Genomic DNA, 17,064 nt, shown 5'->3' with positions numbered 1-17,064 from the left:
CTCATGTATACTCAGTGAGACAAAGAGTTGAATTCTCTGGTACCACAGAATAGCCTGAAGTAGTAGCTACTTAACCTGCTTTTAGCAGAGGTTTAAAAATCACCTGGGAAATTCTGACAAAAGCAGGTAGATGAAAAAGTGGGGCTCTTATTCCCTGTACAGTAGCCAAGCCTTCTGGGTGGCTGGGTAGGGGGACGGCTGTCTTGCGGTCATGTGTGTCTGCTTTGAGCTTTGCCTGGTGCTGGCGTCTGCGTCACACCGCCCTCCAGGGCACTCCTCGGGCACTGTCCTGCCCGTCAGCTGTCTTCCCTGTGCCTGTAATGCTAAGAATTGCCCACAGTGCCTGATGAGTGTTTCATTCCTGGATCGCAGGGCAGGAAAAAACCCAATTCAGATAAAAAGACGAATACTGCAGCCTCTAAGCTGCTGTTAGTCCGCCTCTCTGTCCATTCTAGGCCGACTGCAGGCTGTTCTCAGACAAATGGAATGGAAAATATCCTTCCTCTAATTTAAAATTTAAACAGAACTGCTTTCATGGAGTGTGCGTGTGTGTGTGTGTGTGTGTGTGTGTGTGTTTTAATTCCTTTGAGGAGATGACTGTGATCCTACTCCAAGAATCTGAAACAAGGAAAGAGAAACCAACCTGTGGACAAGCTGGGCCTGAGGGCCTGAGCAGGCGTGGCTCAGCCTGTGGCCCTTACTGCTGCTCTCCCCTCCCATCCTGGCTTGTCCCTCAGGAGAGATTTGCATGGACTTGTGACCAGCAGCCCCAGACCAACCAGCTCCAGGAAGTCCAGGCTGGACCTAGGGGATAACCGCACTGCCTCCCAGATTTCCCAGGAACCCCATGACTTGAAAACACCAGACAGGCGGCGCTTAGGGCAGGCTGCACTGGTCACAGCCTGGGTGCCATTCCTGGCAGGAGTGAATGAGAGCTGACCTTGCATCTAGGAGGGACTGTGTCTGTTCTCTTGTGATGGCAGCAGCAATACAACCCTCTGAGACCCGGGGCCCCTAAGCATCATCCACCCGTGTTTCCTGCCTCCCTCAGAGAAGCATACAGCCCAGAGCTAGGTGGAGGGGGGGGAGAGAGGGAGAGAGGGAGAGAGGGAGAGAGGGAGAGAGGGAGGGAGGGAGGGAGGAGGGAGAGAGGGAGAGAGGGAGAGAGGGAGAGAGGGAGAGAGGGAGAGAGAGAGAGAGAGAGAGGCAACAACATAGTGATACCACCTGTTTACATGTGTTTAATGCTTCGAACTTTCCAATGCCCGGTCACATGCATTCTGTCGTCTCACCCTCACAACAGCCCTGTGAGGTAGGTCGAGCAGTAAGTGATTTGCTCATGGCCACACCAGTGTGAGGGGCTGAGTAAGCCCGCACTGCACGTTTCCTCATTCCCAGGTCAACACACTTTTCACTTCATGACGCACAGGCTCTTCCTGCCCACCAGACACAGGCAGCGGGAGCCTCCGTGCTCCTTAAGCCTGCAGAGGACCACCAAAAAGGCTGAGGTCGGGCGTCAGGACCGGAGATGTGCCCTGGAGGCCGGGACAGGTAAACAAGAGAAGGCAGCAGTACTACTAGAGGGTCAGGTCAACAGTCACCACCGCTATTACCCTTGTCAGCGGGGCACGCACTGTGTTCCCTACATCGTGAACTGTCAGGTGAAAAGGCCTTATTCGTTTACTCAGAGGCATCTCAGGACCCACTCCCACAGGACAGAAGCCTCCCGCCACGGCTGGGAGGTGAGACTCCTGACCCCTCCCTGCCACTGCGCTTCCCATCTGTGATACTGCAGCCCAAGGAGGGGGAAGGCGAGGGCTGGCTGACTCAGCCTGCAAGTGCTTAGAGATCTGCAGCTGAAAGGCCTTGCTCTGCTCGGCTAATGATTATTATTAACGCTGAACAGGCCTTGGCACCGCAGCCAGCTGGCTCGGGAGGATGCCCAGATCTCCCACAGTGAGGTTTTAAAAACAAGACCCATGGCAGCCATGCACGGGGGGTGGGAGGGTGGGGACAATGAGAAAGAAGGGACAGGCCAGTATCGGAGTGGGGCGGGACAGTCTGCCCTGTGAGAGGGTGAGGAGAGAGGAGGCACCGGCTGGCAGGACCGACCAGACGACCTTTGATGCAGCTGAAGAGCCAGGAAGGTGAGGCTGGAAGACTCCCCAGAGGCAGAGTTCCTGCCATTCGACACCACCCCGGTGGGGCTCAGGGGGGCGGGGGGGGGGGGGGGGGTCCAGGAAAGATGGGAGCCTCTGAACCCAGAATGGTTGTCCTATTGCCATCTGGATTTTGATGCAAAAACCTGTCTTTCTAATGTCCTCAAGGTTGAGTCTGAATATAATTAGAATCAGGACTTAGTGAGCCTGATATGCAAATTTGTGCAAATGACATGCCTTTTTTTTTTTTTTTTTTTTTTTAATTTGAGCACCCTGCCTTTTTTAAAAAGGCAAAACAGGCTGACTACTAGCAGCTTTCCTTAGTCAGGGGACAAGGGCAAAAGGGCAGCCATTTGCTTCTCCCCAGAGGCCTCTGCTTCATCATTAAGGTGCCCAGCTAATACCCCAGATGGGGAGATAGGCGGAGGTGGGGGGAAGAGAGCGGGTAGGGAGGAGGAAATACACAAGCAGGGCGCATGTGCAGCCGGCAGCGACCAAGATCCCAGCTGGAGGACGAGTGCCCTGGCACTTAGGTCTAATGGTTGTCCAGCTGCCGCCCCAGGATGTGAGGGCAGGTGGTGATGGAGGGAAAAACACAAAGAGGGGAGGGGAGTCTCCCCAACAATCTGGCCAGCAGGGAAGAAGGGCTCCGCCTGGTGACCTACTCCCTATACTGCAGTCAGACGGGCTAAACAGGAGACCAACTGTGTGCCCTCCTCTCTGCCCTGTGCCCCTGCCCTTCAGGTCTACTGGTCAGAGAGGCACAGCTGCGGCCCCTTCCTCCTGCAGAATATAAATGACTTCCCCCTTCCTCCCAGGGCTGGGAATAGACATCAGCTGGCACAACCCACGCAAACTGCCGGCTGTCAGCCAGCCTGTCCACCCGCCCACAACACCCCACCTCCCGCCCCCACGCCCTACGCCCCACACCACCTGGGAGGAGGAAACACCTCAGGCAGGCTTTCTGGCATTGCCTGTTTAGCTCAGAGCAACCTGGTGAACCTTACCCAGCCTCTCCCTGCTAAAGACAGGGCGAGACTCCCAGCACTGGCTGTGACGGGCAAAGAGGAAATGAAATCCCCGATTAAAGTGACCCCAGGTGAGAATCTGCTCTATGCAGCCCCAGTAACCATCTCTCCCAAGTTCAGACCACACTGAGTACTTTGAGAAGGGAGAAAGGACAATAAGACAGGAACAATCACCCTCTGCACAGCAGGGCCCCCTTTAGCTGCGCAGGGCTGAGAGATGCCATCTGACCCAGAAGGAGCCTAGTGAGTCCACTCAGGACGCTTCTGCCTTTGCAGCCCCCATTCCTGTACTGGTAAATCACACCTCCCAGAGAGGTTTGCATCTTCGAAAGACCGGGAACATCCAAAACGCTGCCATCTAGTAATGCCTACCTCTGCTCCCAAGACAGGGAGCTCCAGCCCCTACACCCCAGGCCTCCCGGAGTCCCACTGAGCTGGCTCTCCCGGCCTGGCCATCTTCAGTCCTTGCCATGATCTATGTAGGTCCCATCTCCCCACCTGAGCCAGATCACAGTTAACCAGCCGGCATCCAGCCCTCATTGCTGAGGGCAGTTTGAGGAACTACTTTCAGTTTGGAACAAAAAGGGGTCTCTGGAGGGAAGAGGGCCCAGGCCTTATTTGCTAACTGGTACCAAACTCAGCCTGCTCCCGGGTCAAAGAGCTGGCAAGAGACGACAAGAGAGGAAAGCTTAGCTGACAAGGTAAGACGAGGGCCCAGGGTGACCCTGTTTTCCCTAGATCAAAAGGGCCCTGCTCCGCTTCCTTCGTTTTTATTTTGTTCTAAAAGCTTTGGAATAGCTCCCCAAAGCTGTGTGCTAAGGCAAGAACCCGAGCCCCAAGAAGGGTAAACCACGAGATGCTCAGGACTCCTTTGCCTCTGAGAATGGATGTCAGGGGAAGGAGCGCACCCATGCCCTGCAGCCTCAAGCCCAGATCCTGAGGTGGGCTGAAGGAAGACCAGCTGGACCAAGAAGCCCAGCCAGGAGCCAAAGGCTTGGCTAAGCCAAGGCCTTTCTGCTCCTCCCAAAGTTTTAAAGTGACCGTAGTGCCTTTATTCTCTGGACTTCAGCAGACCCTCACCTGAGCTCCTTCTCTCCACAGTGCCTGATCCCTGTGCCCTGGTCCAGGGGCCAAATCAGCAGAGATTCCTGCCGGGCCAGGAGGGCAGACCTGTCCCTCCAGAGGGATAAGGGGATGATGAATGTAAGAATTACATCCTGAATCTGCTGAGTGGTCCAGCCCATGGTCCAGAGCTGGACAGGTGTTCTGTGACATCAACCTGACAGACACTGGATGTTAGAGATCATTTAGAAATACTCATTCATTACACAGATGAAGAAACTGAGGTCCTGAGACACGTGACTTGCCTAAAGTCACATAATAGAGCCTAGGAGGACCATAACACCTAAACAAGACCCATGGGCTCTGTCCACTACAACACACGGCTTTCTCAAAAGTGACCCAGGAAGCCACAGGTGCTATTCCTAAGTTACAGGAACCCAACTCTTCATCAGGCATGCAAGTAAGAAATGACCACACCACCACCACCACCACCACCACACAACCCTTCTGTCTTCCATCAAGAATGGAAGCTTCAGGATCAAGCTCCCCATCACCTTTTACTTGCATCCAGTACATGTCCCCATTTCGGTCCACTGAATCATGTCTACAATCGTTGTATGGGTTTCTGCAGCCCTTGGCCCAGCTAAGAAGTACAAAAACCCTATCAATTTGGGAGTGGATCCCTTGAAGTTCACCAAGGGAACCACTGACGTCCAGGTCAAGTGTCCCATCTAGATTCAGAGTTTGGAGGCACTCACATTTCCATTTTCTTCCTTGGCAAGTAGGAGCTGGAGATCTGGTGCATGATCACCAAGGCCGGATAGAGGGGCAATGCCAGGCACAGGTACCAGGCTGCACCTTTGATCTGGGCCTGGAACCACACTGAGTACATGGCCAGGAGCACCGTTACCGTAGCCATCAGGTAGACCACCAGTCCACATGTCAGATGGTAGAGCTTGAGGCGAGCCACCCTTGAGACCCTGGCTGCCCGGGGAAAGAGGAGGCAGAGGCCACACAGTGCTTGGCCGCCAGTGGCCAGCAGTGTTAGCGCCCCTACCCAGCTGTGCCAGGACACCAGGTGGGGCAGCTCACTGCGGGTCCTGCTGGAGACGATGAAGCCCAGGCCCAGGGCTGCACAGAGGATGGCTAGGGTCTGCCCCGCCCAGTGGAGTCCGATCCGGGCCTTTCGGGAACAGAAGAAGAACGGGGAGTGCTCAGGTGAGAAGAGTAGGATGGCCTCAGCCATGCAGAGGCAGAACTGTGAACACAGGAGAGGGCCAGTGAGCCTTAGGCCCAGCTTGGAGGCCTAAGAAAAAGGAAGTGCTTTCATACATCCAAACAAGGAGGACAAAGGGTGGGGGTTAAAGAACTCCTACCAGGACCTCACAGGTCAGCACTGCCTGGCACAATTGGGAATGAACACTTGAGTGGAAGTCTAGTCATTCAGGCTGACATCATGCCCCCACCCTCCTCCTCCACAGACAACGACTCCCATTTCTTGGCCAATGGAAACAGCAAATGTTAAACTTCCCCTTGAATTGCGGGGGAGGAGTGACTAGATATTACCCCTTCCACTTCCTCCTTTCAGGCGCTGGTGGAGAAATACTTCCATATCCTCCCACTCCCTTCAACCACCTGATACTACCTACAGCCCAGCCCTCCATGTTTCCCAATCTCATAGGTTGCAGGGAAAGATGGGGCCCTGCCTGTTTCTCGCACCTCTCTGAGCCTTAGCAAGGCTGAGCCTTCTGAAGGCTGGATGCGTCCCTAGGGGCATATCCAAACAAACCAGTTGCAGGTAGAAGCCCAAACTCACCGCCAAGGCCATGAATACAGGGTGCCAGGAGAAAAGACCTAAGAATCAAAGAGAACAGACTGACGGCTGGGCACCACTGTTTACGCCCCTGAGGCTGGCTGGAGCCCAAAGAATCTGGCTAAGGGGAAAAAAATCAGTGTACTATCCCCTACTATTCCTAATCAGGAATCATGACCTCAGGGCAAAGTGGAGCAGCCAAGGGGCCTTAGGGTGAGCAACTAAGAGGACAAACATACACCAGTTGGGCCTGGGTTCCCCACTGAGCACCTCGCAGCTGTCAGCTGAGTCTTAGAATAAATCTCGCCTCCCTCCTTTAGTTGTACTCTACGTAAAGGGCTCTGCTTTTGATAATGAGTTTAGTTCAGTTGTCTGCTTCCTCTCCCCAGCACCCAAAGCCCCATCCTTCCAGGACCCACACCCCCGGGCCCCGCCCCACCGCACCCTTACTACCCTCCACAGTCTGTACCGCCCCCACTGCTGGGGTCCCTACTCCAGCGCTCCCAGACGCTGCCCCTCCAGCATCTCGGCTCCGCCCCCTTCCCTAGCCCCGCCCCGCGCACTCACTGGTTCCTGGCCGGGACAGCACAGTCAGAAAGATGGTGAAGCCCAAAGCTACCAGATGCGCCAAGATCCCACTGCCTCTCCGCAGCCAGCGAGTCAGTCTCGGCTCCCTCGCTGGAGCTGGAACCAAACCTACCTCCAGAGCCTGCATGGCCGGGCCGGGCCGGCGCACGCTCCCAGCTGCCAGGACGCGTCTTCCGGGTTTGAGAACGCGGAGGCGGCCGCAGCTGCGGAACAGGCTCCTCCCCCCGACGCCGCTGGCAATGCGGCGGATTCGCCCACAGCGCCCTCTCGGGGCTGGGGGGAAAGCGCGTCTGCCCCGGAGAGCCCCTAGGGCAAAGGGCATCTGACAGCGCCTGACCCATTGTTTTCTAAGCCGACATCATTGTATCTTTATGTCTACAGGGCTTACGTCTCATGTAGCCTTGGAAATTACATTTATGGCAACTGATTTCACCCAAACCCCAAATCACAAATTTGGTACACTGAAATTTGAGCAGTTTTCCAGAAATAAAGGATTTCCCTGGCTGCCCACTATCTCCTACCACCCCTTCTGTCTTGTTAAGGGAATAAGATTCTTCCCTGCCTAAGGGAAGGAAAGGACAAGGCCTGTGCCTAAATGAATTCAGGTTTGAGGACCAAACGAGGGAGATGTAATAGTCTGATACTCTTATCTGCACCGTAGTTGTCCCCAGTGAGATAAATGGAAGAACAAGGGCACTCTCAGGCCTTGCCACCTCCACACTGTCTGCTCAGCCCTGGGGAGCCAGGCGATCCTGGGGGACCAGGGCCTCCCACACTCTTGCTGCCTCCCACACCAAGGGAAGTTCTGTAAATGATCATACCTTTTCCCTTCCTGCCTCCAAAAAAGGTGTGGTTCAGCTCAAGGAAGCCTGCCTGGAAGAGGCTGTACCCCTTCCTTAAGGGCAAACCCACAGGCCAGGGAAGAGAAAGACCAAAACAGGCTGTCCCAGAGAAATCACAGACATCCTGAGAGCAGTTACCAACTCCATTCAAGCTCCCCCAGTGGTGGAGAAAATAAGGTGAGAAGGGCAGGAACAGCTGAAGAAACTGAGGCAATTAATTCAGAGATGGGATGGAAGCCCAGGGTTGCTGGAAGACCAAAAAAGGGCCATAGGCTGACTCCCACATACCCTCAGGGCAAAGATCCAAGAGTAGTGTCAGAGGTGTGGCTTCCCTCCCCGCCATCAAGCTTCCCTTCCCAATGGGGCTGAAGTAGTCTCTGGGGTCAAGATTCTGGGGAGCCTTGCTTACTCAGAGCCACATGCTCCTCATCCTGTCTAGAAAGAAGACTCCCCCAGTGATATAAACCCCAGATATCTCCACACTGTTTCAAGGGACAAAAATATATGAGCATGAGACTTTTGTAGGCAAGTGATGGGAGCTGGAGTCTGGCTATCATTCAGCCTCCTCGGGACAGTAAGGACACTCCTTTTGTTACATTTTTTTTTCCTTCCTTTTCTATTTCTGTTTTCATATTTTCTTAGCAGCAACAGAACAGGGAGACAGTCTTGAGGTATTTTAAAGAGGTTTTTTTTCTTAAAAAAAATAATATAAAGTTATAAAAAGCGGCAGCAGCCTGGGGCCCGGATCTGGAGGGGAGGAGGTGCTGGCGGCTCCATCACAGTGGGCAGGCACTTTCTCGTTAATGGGCTTTTGACTGTAGGAAGACAAGAGGCAAGAGACAGGGTCAGGCTGGGGGCCTCCCAGTCCTCCTACCCAGTGTGAACCACAAGAGCTAAGGCTTGATTTCCTCCTGCTGGCCTGGTGAATAAAGCTGGGCAAGGGGGAAGATGAATGCCAGCCTAGCAGGGGCAGGCTGGAGAATACCCATGCCCATGTATGTACACACATACGCATTCAGGCCCTGGGCAACTGTTAAACTCACTACTCTCATATGCGTGCCCGAGATGTTGGTATGCATCTGGCCCATGCTGAAACCGGGAGAGCATTTCTCCTTCCGACCTCCGGCAACGCCCTCCTGGCTGACATCATATGGACAGCTCCTAGCATGCTACTCCAGGGCTCCAGCAGCAGAGAAGCAAACAAAATTGAATACTGGCTTGACCAGAAGCCCTGGAGAACTTGCCTGGCACCTGAAAACCCGAAGTGGACACATGTGCAAGGTGGGCATACATGCATATGTGGGCCTTGAGTTATGTCCCTGCCCTTCCATGCCCTGATGCCCAGGGACAAAACCAATGAGCCAGACAGGCCTGCCAGCCCTGCTGCGCAGCATATTAGGCCACAGCTCAAGGACCCAAGCTCAACCTCACCGCCCAAACCTTTCCTATCAGAGCTCATGGAGTCCAGCTTCCTTTCCTTCATGGACAGAGGTAGCTCCAGTTCCCGGAGTGAGGGCCACAGCCAAATCAGAAAGTGGCCCTTTGACTGAAGCAAAAGCAGGCGTTGGTGAGGGCGGGGCAGCAGCAGCAGCATCTCCTTAATCCCAAGGGAGAACGCCCATCAAGCGAAAGGCTGGGATCACCTTACAAGGAGCTGACCCACCTCTCCCTAAAGAAGATGTCCCAAGAACTCTGCCTCAACTTCCTCTTTCTTCCCTTCCTTGCACAAACATATACTCAGCACCTTCTCTGTGTCAGATTCCCACCGTGCGCTCCACCCTCACCCACCCTGACCCTTCCCTGCCCATACTCTTCCGGGAGCTGGGCTGGTACCTTCAGTGTAGAACACTTCTCCTCAAAGGCCAGGGCTGGCCCCGGCTTCTTGCGGCGTACAGAGCAGGCCGCATCGGCAGGGGGCGCAGCCTGGCCGTGCGTGGCCTTCACTGGCCGGCAATAAGTGGCCAGGTTTTTCCGCTTCTTGGCTACCTCCTCCTCAGAGAGGCAGTTGGTTGGCAGGGCCTTGGCTGGGTGTCCAGCCATTCCCCGGGTGTCCAGCTGGGAAGCCTTGACTGGTGTGGGGGGCTGATGAGGGGAACCCCGACAGTCCAGGGGCCCGGCCCGCTTCCCTCTTGGCCCCACTGTCCCATTAAGCCCCATTCCCAGGGCTGTTTTAGTCTTGGCTGAGAGGCCCCGGCAGCCAGAGGGTTTGCCTTTTCCAGTGGGTTCCAGGATGCAGGTCCGTTTGAAAGTCGTGGGGCCAGGGGATAACTTTCGTTTTCGAGAAGGGGCCTCCAACTCGGCCCCATCTTTGCCTCTGGACGACTTGCTGGCCTTCGAAGGCGGGAGCTTGCTGAAGGACGGGGATGGCGTGTTGGCAGGCAGTGGTGAGGTGATGGCCTGGCTTCCGCCCATGCATTCCGCCTGGCTGCAGGCGGCTGCCACACTGGGGGAGCCTGCAAGGTAGCTAGGGACAAGGCTGTCCTTGGTGGGAGTTGTGGAAGCTGGGCAGGCAGGTCTGGGGGGTGGGCCTGAAAGGCGGGGGCAGCTGCCCGTAGAAGATGGGCTCAGGGGAGCAGACAGAGAGGAGCTGACAAGGTGGGATGGAGGCTCAGCCGCTGGTGGGATCTTCCTGCAGCAAAAAGAGAGCCCCCCTGTCATGCCAAGCAAACAAGAGGGCCTGGCCTCTCCACCTACCTACACCAGTCTCTCTGCCCCACCTAGTAATGGCCCACAAGCCCTGGCAGTGCTGCCACCTGCCGGCAGATGCTGGAACTGAGGATTAGGAAGAAGGCACAGAGACAAGCAGGAATGAACTAGTAGTAGAGACCCATTAACCACCTCATTTTAAAATCTGTTTGGACATGCCCTACTCCCAGTTACCCAAAAGGTACTGGAAGTGATGGATAAGAGTCAAGAGTCACTCCAAGACCACCCACCACTCATTCATGCCCTGCCTTAGCCCAGCTCCAGGCGGCCAAGTTTCCCCACCTCCTCTTCCTTCTAGCTAGGGTCTTCCTGGCAAACGGCCAAGCCACATCTATAGGTATGTGTGAAGAACTAGGGTTTCCAAAGCCCACATATGCCTGGGGCCTGGGGAGGGAAGTTCTGAGCCCGAAAGACTCACTTCCACATGTGTGAGCTGAGGTGCCGTTCCAGCATGGAGCTCAGTGCCGAGCAGAACCGGTCCAGCCGGCGGCTAAACACGTAACACCCTGGACTCACCAGCCGGCTCCCAAAGGTGCAGAACTGGAGGCAGAAGGAAGGTACATGGTTAGTGGGGCCTGAGATGACAGGGAGGGCACCTGCACACAGGATCTGACCTCCTCCCCACATTGTGGGCCAGGAGAGCTAGGCCACCCTCCACCCCAGGTTCCTTACCGCCTGTGGCCGTGGCGGTCGGGTTGCATAATGGCAGTCAGAGGGGAGGTGGAGGTCGTCAGATGTCCCCTCCTCCTCACTCTCCTCGCTGGAGGCCTGGGCCCCACCCCGGGGTAGGGGGAAGGGGAACAGGCCTGGGTCCCCATCACCACCACAAGGGCCTTCATCATCCAACTCACTCTCAGAGGAGGCCCGGGACCTGGAAGGGCCAAAGGGGATGTGAGGGGGATGTGACAGGAGTGGGTCAGGGAGGGGCTGTCCCTGAACCCGCCAAGCTCAAAAAGCCAGGGCCACACACCCTGCTGGGTAATCAGACAAAGAGGAAGGGAGGACAGGAAGGGAGGGAACAACAGAGCTCACAGAGTAAGAGCCAGAAAGATCAGGGGCCACAGCTCCCAAGGGATTCTTTCCCCAACCCCTTCACTTCCCGGGCCCTGCCTCCTCAGGGGGAAAATCTGCTCCAGATTCGCCTCCTCCAGAAAATCTTCTGAGTTTAACTGCACCCAGCTCTGGTCAGCCCAGTCAATTCTCTCAACCCCCTTCTTGCATCACATATTCCTGTGAGCCTGTCTGTGAGCTGAGCCTGTGTCGTGTGTCTGCCCCTCGTGTTACAGGCAGAGATGCGTGTGTGTCTCCTTCGGCAAGGCAGGCTCTCCCCGGGGTCCAGCGCAGCCTCTGCACACGAAGGGGCCAGCGAATGAATACACAGTAGGACTGCCTTACCCAGGACCCTGACCCTTTCAGCTCCCCAGTTACGAGTTTTGGCCTGTCGGAAGCAACTGGGAAAACGTTTTCATCCTGGGTGTTGGAACTGGCACACTACAGAGGCTAGGGTACTGTGGCATGCTTGGTTAGAAACAGGGAGTCACCTATTTCCACCCCCGCCAGGGGCCCCAGGTCTCCCCACACACTGGGGGCGGAGCGAGCAGCATCTTCTAGGAGACTCCCTGGGCCTGTCTCCAAGGGTCCCTGATGGCTTGCAGCCAAGTGTCCCCAGGTGAGGATGGGGGCTAAACCCTGGACCGTACCTGGGCAGTGCACAGTATGAGTAGGTCTGCTTGGCACGAGCAGAGAAGGTGCTGCTGGGAGCGGCTGCCACTGCTACAACCTGGCCTGAGGGGGGCTCCTGGGAGGGGCGCTCAAGAGCTGGCTCCTTGCGCCCTGGGCTCTTCTCCTTGGGAGACTCCCCTTTGCGGGAGTTGGCCTTCAGCTCTGCCACGAGCACATCAAAATCCTTAGCCCGGCCTTGGACCTCCCGGCGCTGGTGCACCGAGTGGATCTAGAATACAGCAGGATGGAGGGGTGGGGAGGGGGGTGTGAGCTGAGCAGGGGTGAGGGGCAGCGGTGTGCTCTGGCCTGGGCAAGCGGAGAGAGAGGGGGTGTGAGTGTGATTGTGGGTGTATCTGTGTGTCTTTGTTTCACTCCCCTATAGGGTAAAACCCTCCTTTGGGATGGGGGATCTGGAAGCCACCCCTGCCTGCTGCCCCCACCCTGGGCCCACTGTAGGCAGCCTCCCCTCCCTTTGCCTGGTGTGGGCTTCACCCCAGCCCCAGCGCTGGGTCTTAGAGAACATCTCAGCTCCTCTCCCTGCCCAGGGCCCATGTCTGCTCCGTCCTCCCTCGCTGTGTGGTGGGAGGGGGGTTACCTTGCAGGTCAGCAGGCGGGTACAGATCTTCTTGGTCTCTGGATTTATTACCCCACACTGCCTGTTGAGGTCACACTCCTTCCCTGTGGGGAAAGCAGTTCCCATGAGTTCCAAGGCCATTTCCAGTTGGCCCAGGGAAGGAGAGCTTGGCCTAAGGCAGAACTCCCAGCTCTCTACGCGGGAAGGCTGCAGCCTTCCAAATAAACTCATGTGGGCACCAGCAGCTCTCTCCTGGGCACAAGAACCATCCCCGTGCCCATTACCATCCAGGCACTCCTTTTGGGGACTCTGAGCCCCAGCAGGGCAACACGTATCAAAACACAAAAGCAGTCAGACATCTGGGATGCCAGGGAAAGTAGCTGTGGGAGGTGTCAGGTGCCCTGAACCTAGGTGAGAAAAGATAAAGGTCACCAGCCCAAGGTGAGGAAGAATAACTTCGCCAGGTTAAACCTGGATCCCTTAGCCTGAATCAGGAGACCTGGGCTGGAGAGAAGCTTCTCAGAGAGCAAGCAGGTCGAATGTATATCCACAACAAGGGGTGACCAGGGGCTCCTGGATGCTGGCAACTTGTGATGGCCAGGTCCATTCCCTCCTGGCCACCTCTGCATCGGGCCCAAGGAGAGAGCAGTCCAGTGGAGTCCCCACTCTAACTGCCTGACCGCAAGACCACGACTACTCACGAGGCATTTTCCGATGGGTTTTGGGGGGCAGCCTGGCCCCACCAGGCTCCTTTTCAGGAGGGCTGACTTCAGCCCGGTGACTAGGGCCCTCGCTGGGGGTTATCTCGATGCTCTCTCTGCCAGGAGGTTCTTTAGAAGGGGGTGCCATGGGGGTTTTTCCAGGGGAGTCCTTGGTGAGGCTGCCCGGCTGGCTGAGGAAAGCAGAGGGTGGGGCCACCCTGATTCCGTGTCCATCGGGTTTCGGGAGACTGGACATCTTCTCCAGATTCACCACAGGCATGAAAAGGCTACACATGGAGAGAAGACGTGAGCTGGGGGTAGTGAGGCTGGGCCTGGGCCCTGGGCTCTAGCCCAGAGCCATCTCCTTCCCAGACCTGGCACTTAGGTGGGCTCTAGGAGGGGTGCAGAACATGGGAAAAGGGGACCCCATATTCCCCGGAGCACATGGAAGGGAGCTGCAGACAGAGCTGGCTATGAGCAATGCTCATGGCTCCACAGCTCCCTCCGTTTGTGTCAATCCCTCCCTGGGCTAGGGTCAGGGCCGGTCTTTGGGAGTCTCCAGCCTCTCCTTACCAGAGGTTGTCCTTCTGAGTCTTCTCAGGAGGCTGGTGGCCACGGCTCCGGGACCCCTGGCCCTTCTCCCTGGAGGAGGTTTTGGTGGAACCCGGGGCCCTACAAGCGGGGCCCTGCCCATTCACTACATGGCATTTCTGAGAGCTGGCAGGGGCTGGAGGTGGGGGTGGGGCCCGGGCGTAAAGCTTGCTGAGGGGCCCATGTCTTCTTTCTGTCACCAGGAGGTGGAGAGAGTAATCGAGGTGAGTGGTATCAACTGCCTCCTTCCCCAACCTTCTAACCCTGCTCACAGACTCACGATAGAGAATCTGGAGATTCCATAGCTTAGATTTTAAATGTGCCTCCTTCCCTATGAATTTGAGCCTCCAAGACTCAAAACTGTAGGAGTAGACTCAAAACCGGCTTCCTGAACCTCTCAGTTCTTCCCTTAACGCTACCAGATCTGCTAGAAGTTTGTCAGACAATAACCCCAGCCTGCCACAATCTTCCACCCCCAGGACCTTCCTTTCCCCAAGGCCTCCCTCCAGTACACACATGACCTCCCAACTGACCCTGACCTCACAGTTCCACATTCCACCTTCCCTTGTCCCCTCTAGCTCCTCCCTAGGGCTCCCCTCACCGCAGTGCTTCTGGAAAGCTTGAGGCTTCACCACTTGGCTGCAGTGGTTACACACAACCAAATAGAAGTCGTCATGGGCAGGGCAGTGCCCGAAGATGGACATGTCTGCAATGACAGAAGCCCTTATCACTGGGGCTGGGGACCCCAGGGTTTCCCTGTAAGATCAGTGAGCACTCCCACCCCACCACTTAGAAGACACTTCCCCTCCCAGCTGACATGACAGGCTTTCTGCTCCCAGCTTCCAGAGTTCAATCTAACCAGTCCCTAGGAATGTGGGCTTTCAGGTGAGTGGGCACCAACCACCTATGATTAGGATGTCCCACAACAGGTCACGTGAGCCAGGGGAATGGGTGGACTCAAATCTATCAAAGTGAGGATCCCCAGACCTGCTGCTTTAAACAACCACCTCCTGGGATGCGGTGGAACAGGGGAAGGTGGTCCTGTCTGCCCTGGGCCCCAGCCCTAATGTGCATTGACTCCTACCTTCTTTAATGAGGGTCATGGCATCCAGCTTCTTCGGATTTTTGTTACTCTCCTCCAGCTCAGCTCCTGGAGGAGAAACAGCTCAGAAGGACCATCCCCTTCCCAGAAGCCCCATATCCTAGCTGGCCACGGCCTGCAGTCTGGAGTCTGGCAGTAGGACACTCCCTGACAAGCTCCTGGGGCTCAGGACCACTTGGAGAACCTTTCGGTGGGTCATTCTCCAGTGCCCCCTTCTTCCTACATCTGCTACTTCTGAAATGAGCTGGGCCCATTAGGAGGGATCCAGCCATCTTTCTTATGGACCCTTTACTCCAAGGTGCAGTTCACGGTTCCACTGCTGACTTTTCTGGCTTGCTTCCCCAGTTAAATGGGAAACGGTCTTTAACACATTTTACTCTAGATCCCCAAGATCCTTCTTGAGATTTCTCAGGTGGGTCCTTTCTGCTACTCTGTAGCATCCCAAACAGAAACTCTCCCAGGTCCCCATCCCCATGAACTCAATTTTGTTCCACCTGGGTTACCATAGCATCGGCAAAGTCACACCCAGCTTCTCAGGTCCTGCATTGATAGGACAGCCACAGAGCAGAGAAACTGCTGTCTTGGGGCCCTTTGGCATCTTCAAAGGGTTGCCCTTGTACCTCAGTTTCTGGGTGGATGACAAAAACATCTTAGCTGTGCAAAGCAGCTCTTTCCCCATCCCCCTACCTTACTCCTCTCCCCTCCCTCCTCTACGCCCCCTCCCTGTCCCTTGGAAAAAAAAATCAATTCTGAGTCACCAAACCCGTCTGATTCCATTTCCGGTTCTCAAAGCACCCAGACCCTGACAATGGCCCCATCCTTGCCCACCCGGCATGGGGCAGTCCCTGGGGTGGCCTGTGCTCCCACTTAGATCTGCTTCTGAAGCCTATTAACAGATTTGCCCCTTTCTAGGATGAGAAGATTGTCGACAGTCTTATATAATCTCCAGATATGAGGGGTGGTGGGTTAGGCGTGCAAGAGACAAGGGCCAGCTCCCACTCTTAAGTCCGTTAAAATGCAGTGATGGACAGAACTGAGCCGGGAGTCGGAAGTCTCAGAGGAGAACAAGTGTCATCAGAAACCGCATGGAGCGGTCCTCCTCCTCCACCTCTTCTCACTTGCAAACTTCTTCAGGGGCGTGATGCCTGCTGTTACCCCAAAGGCCACGAGGCCAGGGCCCCCCCCCCCCCCCCGGGGCCCAGGAGACAAAGATCAGGAGAAGGGGCTGTCAGCCCGCTCACCAAAGGCTCTCAGGGGCCTGGAGAAGGTGGGGGTCGGGGAGAGAACCAGGAGGCAGGGCAAGAGGCCCGGGAAAGGACGGTGGGTTGGAGGCATGGATGGATGGACAGAGGGAGGGAGGATGGATAGATGGATGGACCGATGAACTAACGCGGAGGGGGCGGGGGTCTTGTAGCACGGCAGCCGGCAGGCAAAAGCCGAAAAAGAGCAGGAGGTGTGGGGCAGAAGGCGAAGGAACAAGGGGGGCTGGGAGGGGGGCACAGAAGTGGGGTGCGTGGGAAACACGTGGAGAAGACTATTGCGGATGGGGAAAGCCCGAGGCAGGTGCAGAAGGGGCGGAAGCTGGAGGACAGCAAGCAAGGAGAAAGATAAAAGCAAACAGATGTGGAGGCAGGTATTGGGCACCAGCAGAGTCAGAGGTGGGCAGGGTGGGCTGCGGGGCGGTGAGCCGGCGCTAGGACCCGGAGGCGCGAAGGTGGAGGAGCGGGCGGGCACTAGGACCCGGCGGGTCCTTTGTTTGGGGGGCCGGGGAGCCGGACGGCGGCTCCCGTCGGCGGCTCCCCTCTGCTGGCGGGGACCCGGAGTGGGGGAGGGGAGACAGTGATGGGGTCCCCAGACTCTAGGGGAGCTTCACTCACCGTCGGTCGCGGGCAGGTCGGCCCGTTCCACCCACAAGCTCCAGCTCTGTCCCGCGAAGTCATCGAGACTCGGCACCCGCCGCTCCAGAGCGGCCATTGCTGCCGCCGCGCGTTCACGCACCGCCATCACCGCCGCGGACGCGCGCCCGCCCCGGCGCCGCCGCCGCGCGGCTCCCACCCCCCCGTCCCGCCGCGGGCACTCCTCCTGTCTCCCTCCCACCTTTCCAGCTCACACTTTGCGCAAGCGCAGCACAGGTCTCCTTCCCCTCACCCTCCCTCCCGCATAGCCTTCTGGGAAA

At 56.5% G+C, this 17,064-nt stretch overlaps 2 protein-coding genes across 7 annotated transcripts; both read right to left on the bottom strand.

Moving 5' to 3' along the window:
* Positions 1 to 1,225: 1,225 nt before the first annotated feature.
* Positions 1,226 to 7,094, bottom strand: LOC117014758 (cytochrome b561 domain-containing protein 1). 5 transcript variants are annotated; one of them, XM_033092942.1, is made up of 3 exons: positions 6,763 to 7,094; positions 6,066 to 6,103; positions 1,226 to 5,555 (listed from the first exon to the last, which is right to left on the bottom strand). In XM_033092942.1, exons 1-3 carry the CDS (start codon positions 6,989 to 6,991, stop codon positions 5,004 to 5,006), a joined length of 819 nt encoding a protein of 272 aa, XP_032948833.1. In that variant the 5' UTR covers positions 6,992 to 7,094; the 3' UTR covers positions 1,226 to 5,003. The 5 variants fall into 5 exon arrangements, with proteins under 5 accessions (XP_032948833.1, XP_032948834.1, XP_032948831.1 ...); XM_033092943.1 differs by having other exon boundaries at positions 1,226 to 5,507; XM_033092940.1 differs by having other exon boundaries at positions 6,630 to 7,087.
* Positions 7,095 to 8,089: 995 nt separating this feature from the next.
* Positions 8,090 to 16,935, bottom strand: ATXN7L2 (ataxin 7 like 2). Of its 2 annotated transcripts, none has more exons than XM_033092938.1 (11): positions 16,766 to 16,935; positions 14,871 to 14,936; positions 14,388 to 14,492; positions 13,769 to 13,979; positions 13,196 to 13,482; positions 12,516 to 12,598; positions 11,899 to 12,149; positions 10,871 to 11,069; positions 10,617 to 10,738; positions 9,326 to 10,121; positions 8,090 to 8,307 (listed from the first exon to the last, which is right to left on the bottom strand). In XM_033092938.1, exons 1-11 carry the CDS (start codon positions 16,890 to 16,892, stop codon positions 8,293 to 8,295), a joined length of 2,262 nt encoding a protein of 753 aa, XP_032948829.1. In that variant the 5' UTR covers positions 16,893 to 16,935; the 3' UTR covers positions 8,090 to 8,292. The 2 variants fall into 2 exon arrangements, with proteins under 2 accessions (XP_032948829.1, XP_032948830.1); XM_033092939.1 differs by lacking the exon at positions 16,766 to 16,935 and adding an exon at positions 15,383 to 15,557 and having other exon boundaries at positions 8,166 to 8,307.
* Positions 16,936 to 17,064: the final 129 nt, after the last annotated feature.

The sequence above is a fragment of the Rhinolophus ferrumequinum genome, chromosome 22 (assembly GCF_004115265.2).
Source record: "Rhinolophus ferrumequinum isolate MPI-CBG mRhiFer1 chromosome 22, mRhiFer1_v1.p, whole genome shotgun sequence".
NCBI classification, from domain to species: Eukaryota; Metazoa; Chordata; class Mammalia; order Chiroptera; family Rhinolophidae; genus Rhinolophus; species Rhinolophus ferrumequinum.
Note: the sequence above shows the minus strand (reverse complement) of the source record. Positions and strands in the feature narration are given on the sequence as shown.

Excerpts from the sequence above, each read along its gene's own strand:
- LOC117014758 (XM_033092940.1), bottom strand. The coding sequence starts at position 6,972 with ATGCCCTTTGCCCTAGGGGCTCTCCGGGGCAGACGCGCTTTCCCCCCA. Across the intron at positions 6,104-6,629 it reads GCTGTCCCGGCCAGGAACCA|GTCTTTTCTCCTGGCACCCT; the intron begins GTGAGTGCGCGG and ends TTTGATTCTTAG. Across the intron at positions 5,556-6,065 it reads CTGTATTCATGGCCTTGGCG|GCCTCCAAGCTGGGCCTAAG; the intron begins GTGAGTTTGGGC and ends CCTTTTTCTTAG.
- ATXN7L2 (XM_033092938.1), bottom strand. The coding sequence starts at position 16,892 with ATGGCGGTGCGTGAACGCGCGGCGGCAGCAATGGCCGCTCTGGAGCGG. Across the intron at positions 13,483-13,768 it reads ACTCAGAAGGACAACCTCTG|CCTTTTCATGCCTGTGGTGA; the intron begins GTAAGGAGAGGC and ends CTCCATGTGTAG. Across the intron at positions 11,070-11,898 it reads TCATACTGTGCACTGCCCAG|GTCCCGGGCCTCCTCTGAGA; the intron begins GTACGGTCCAGG and ends TGGCCCTTCCAG.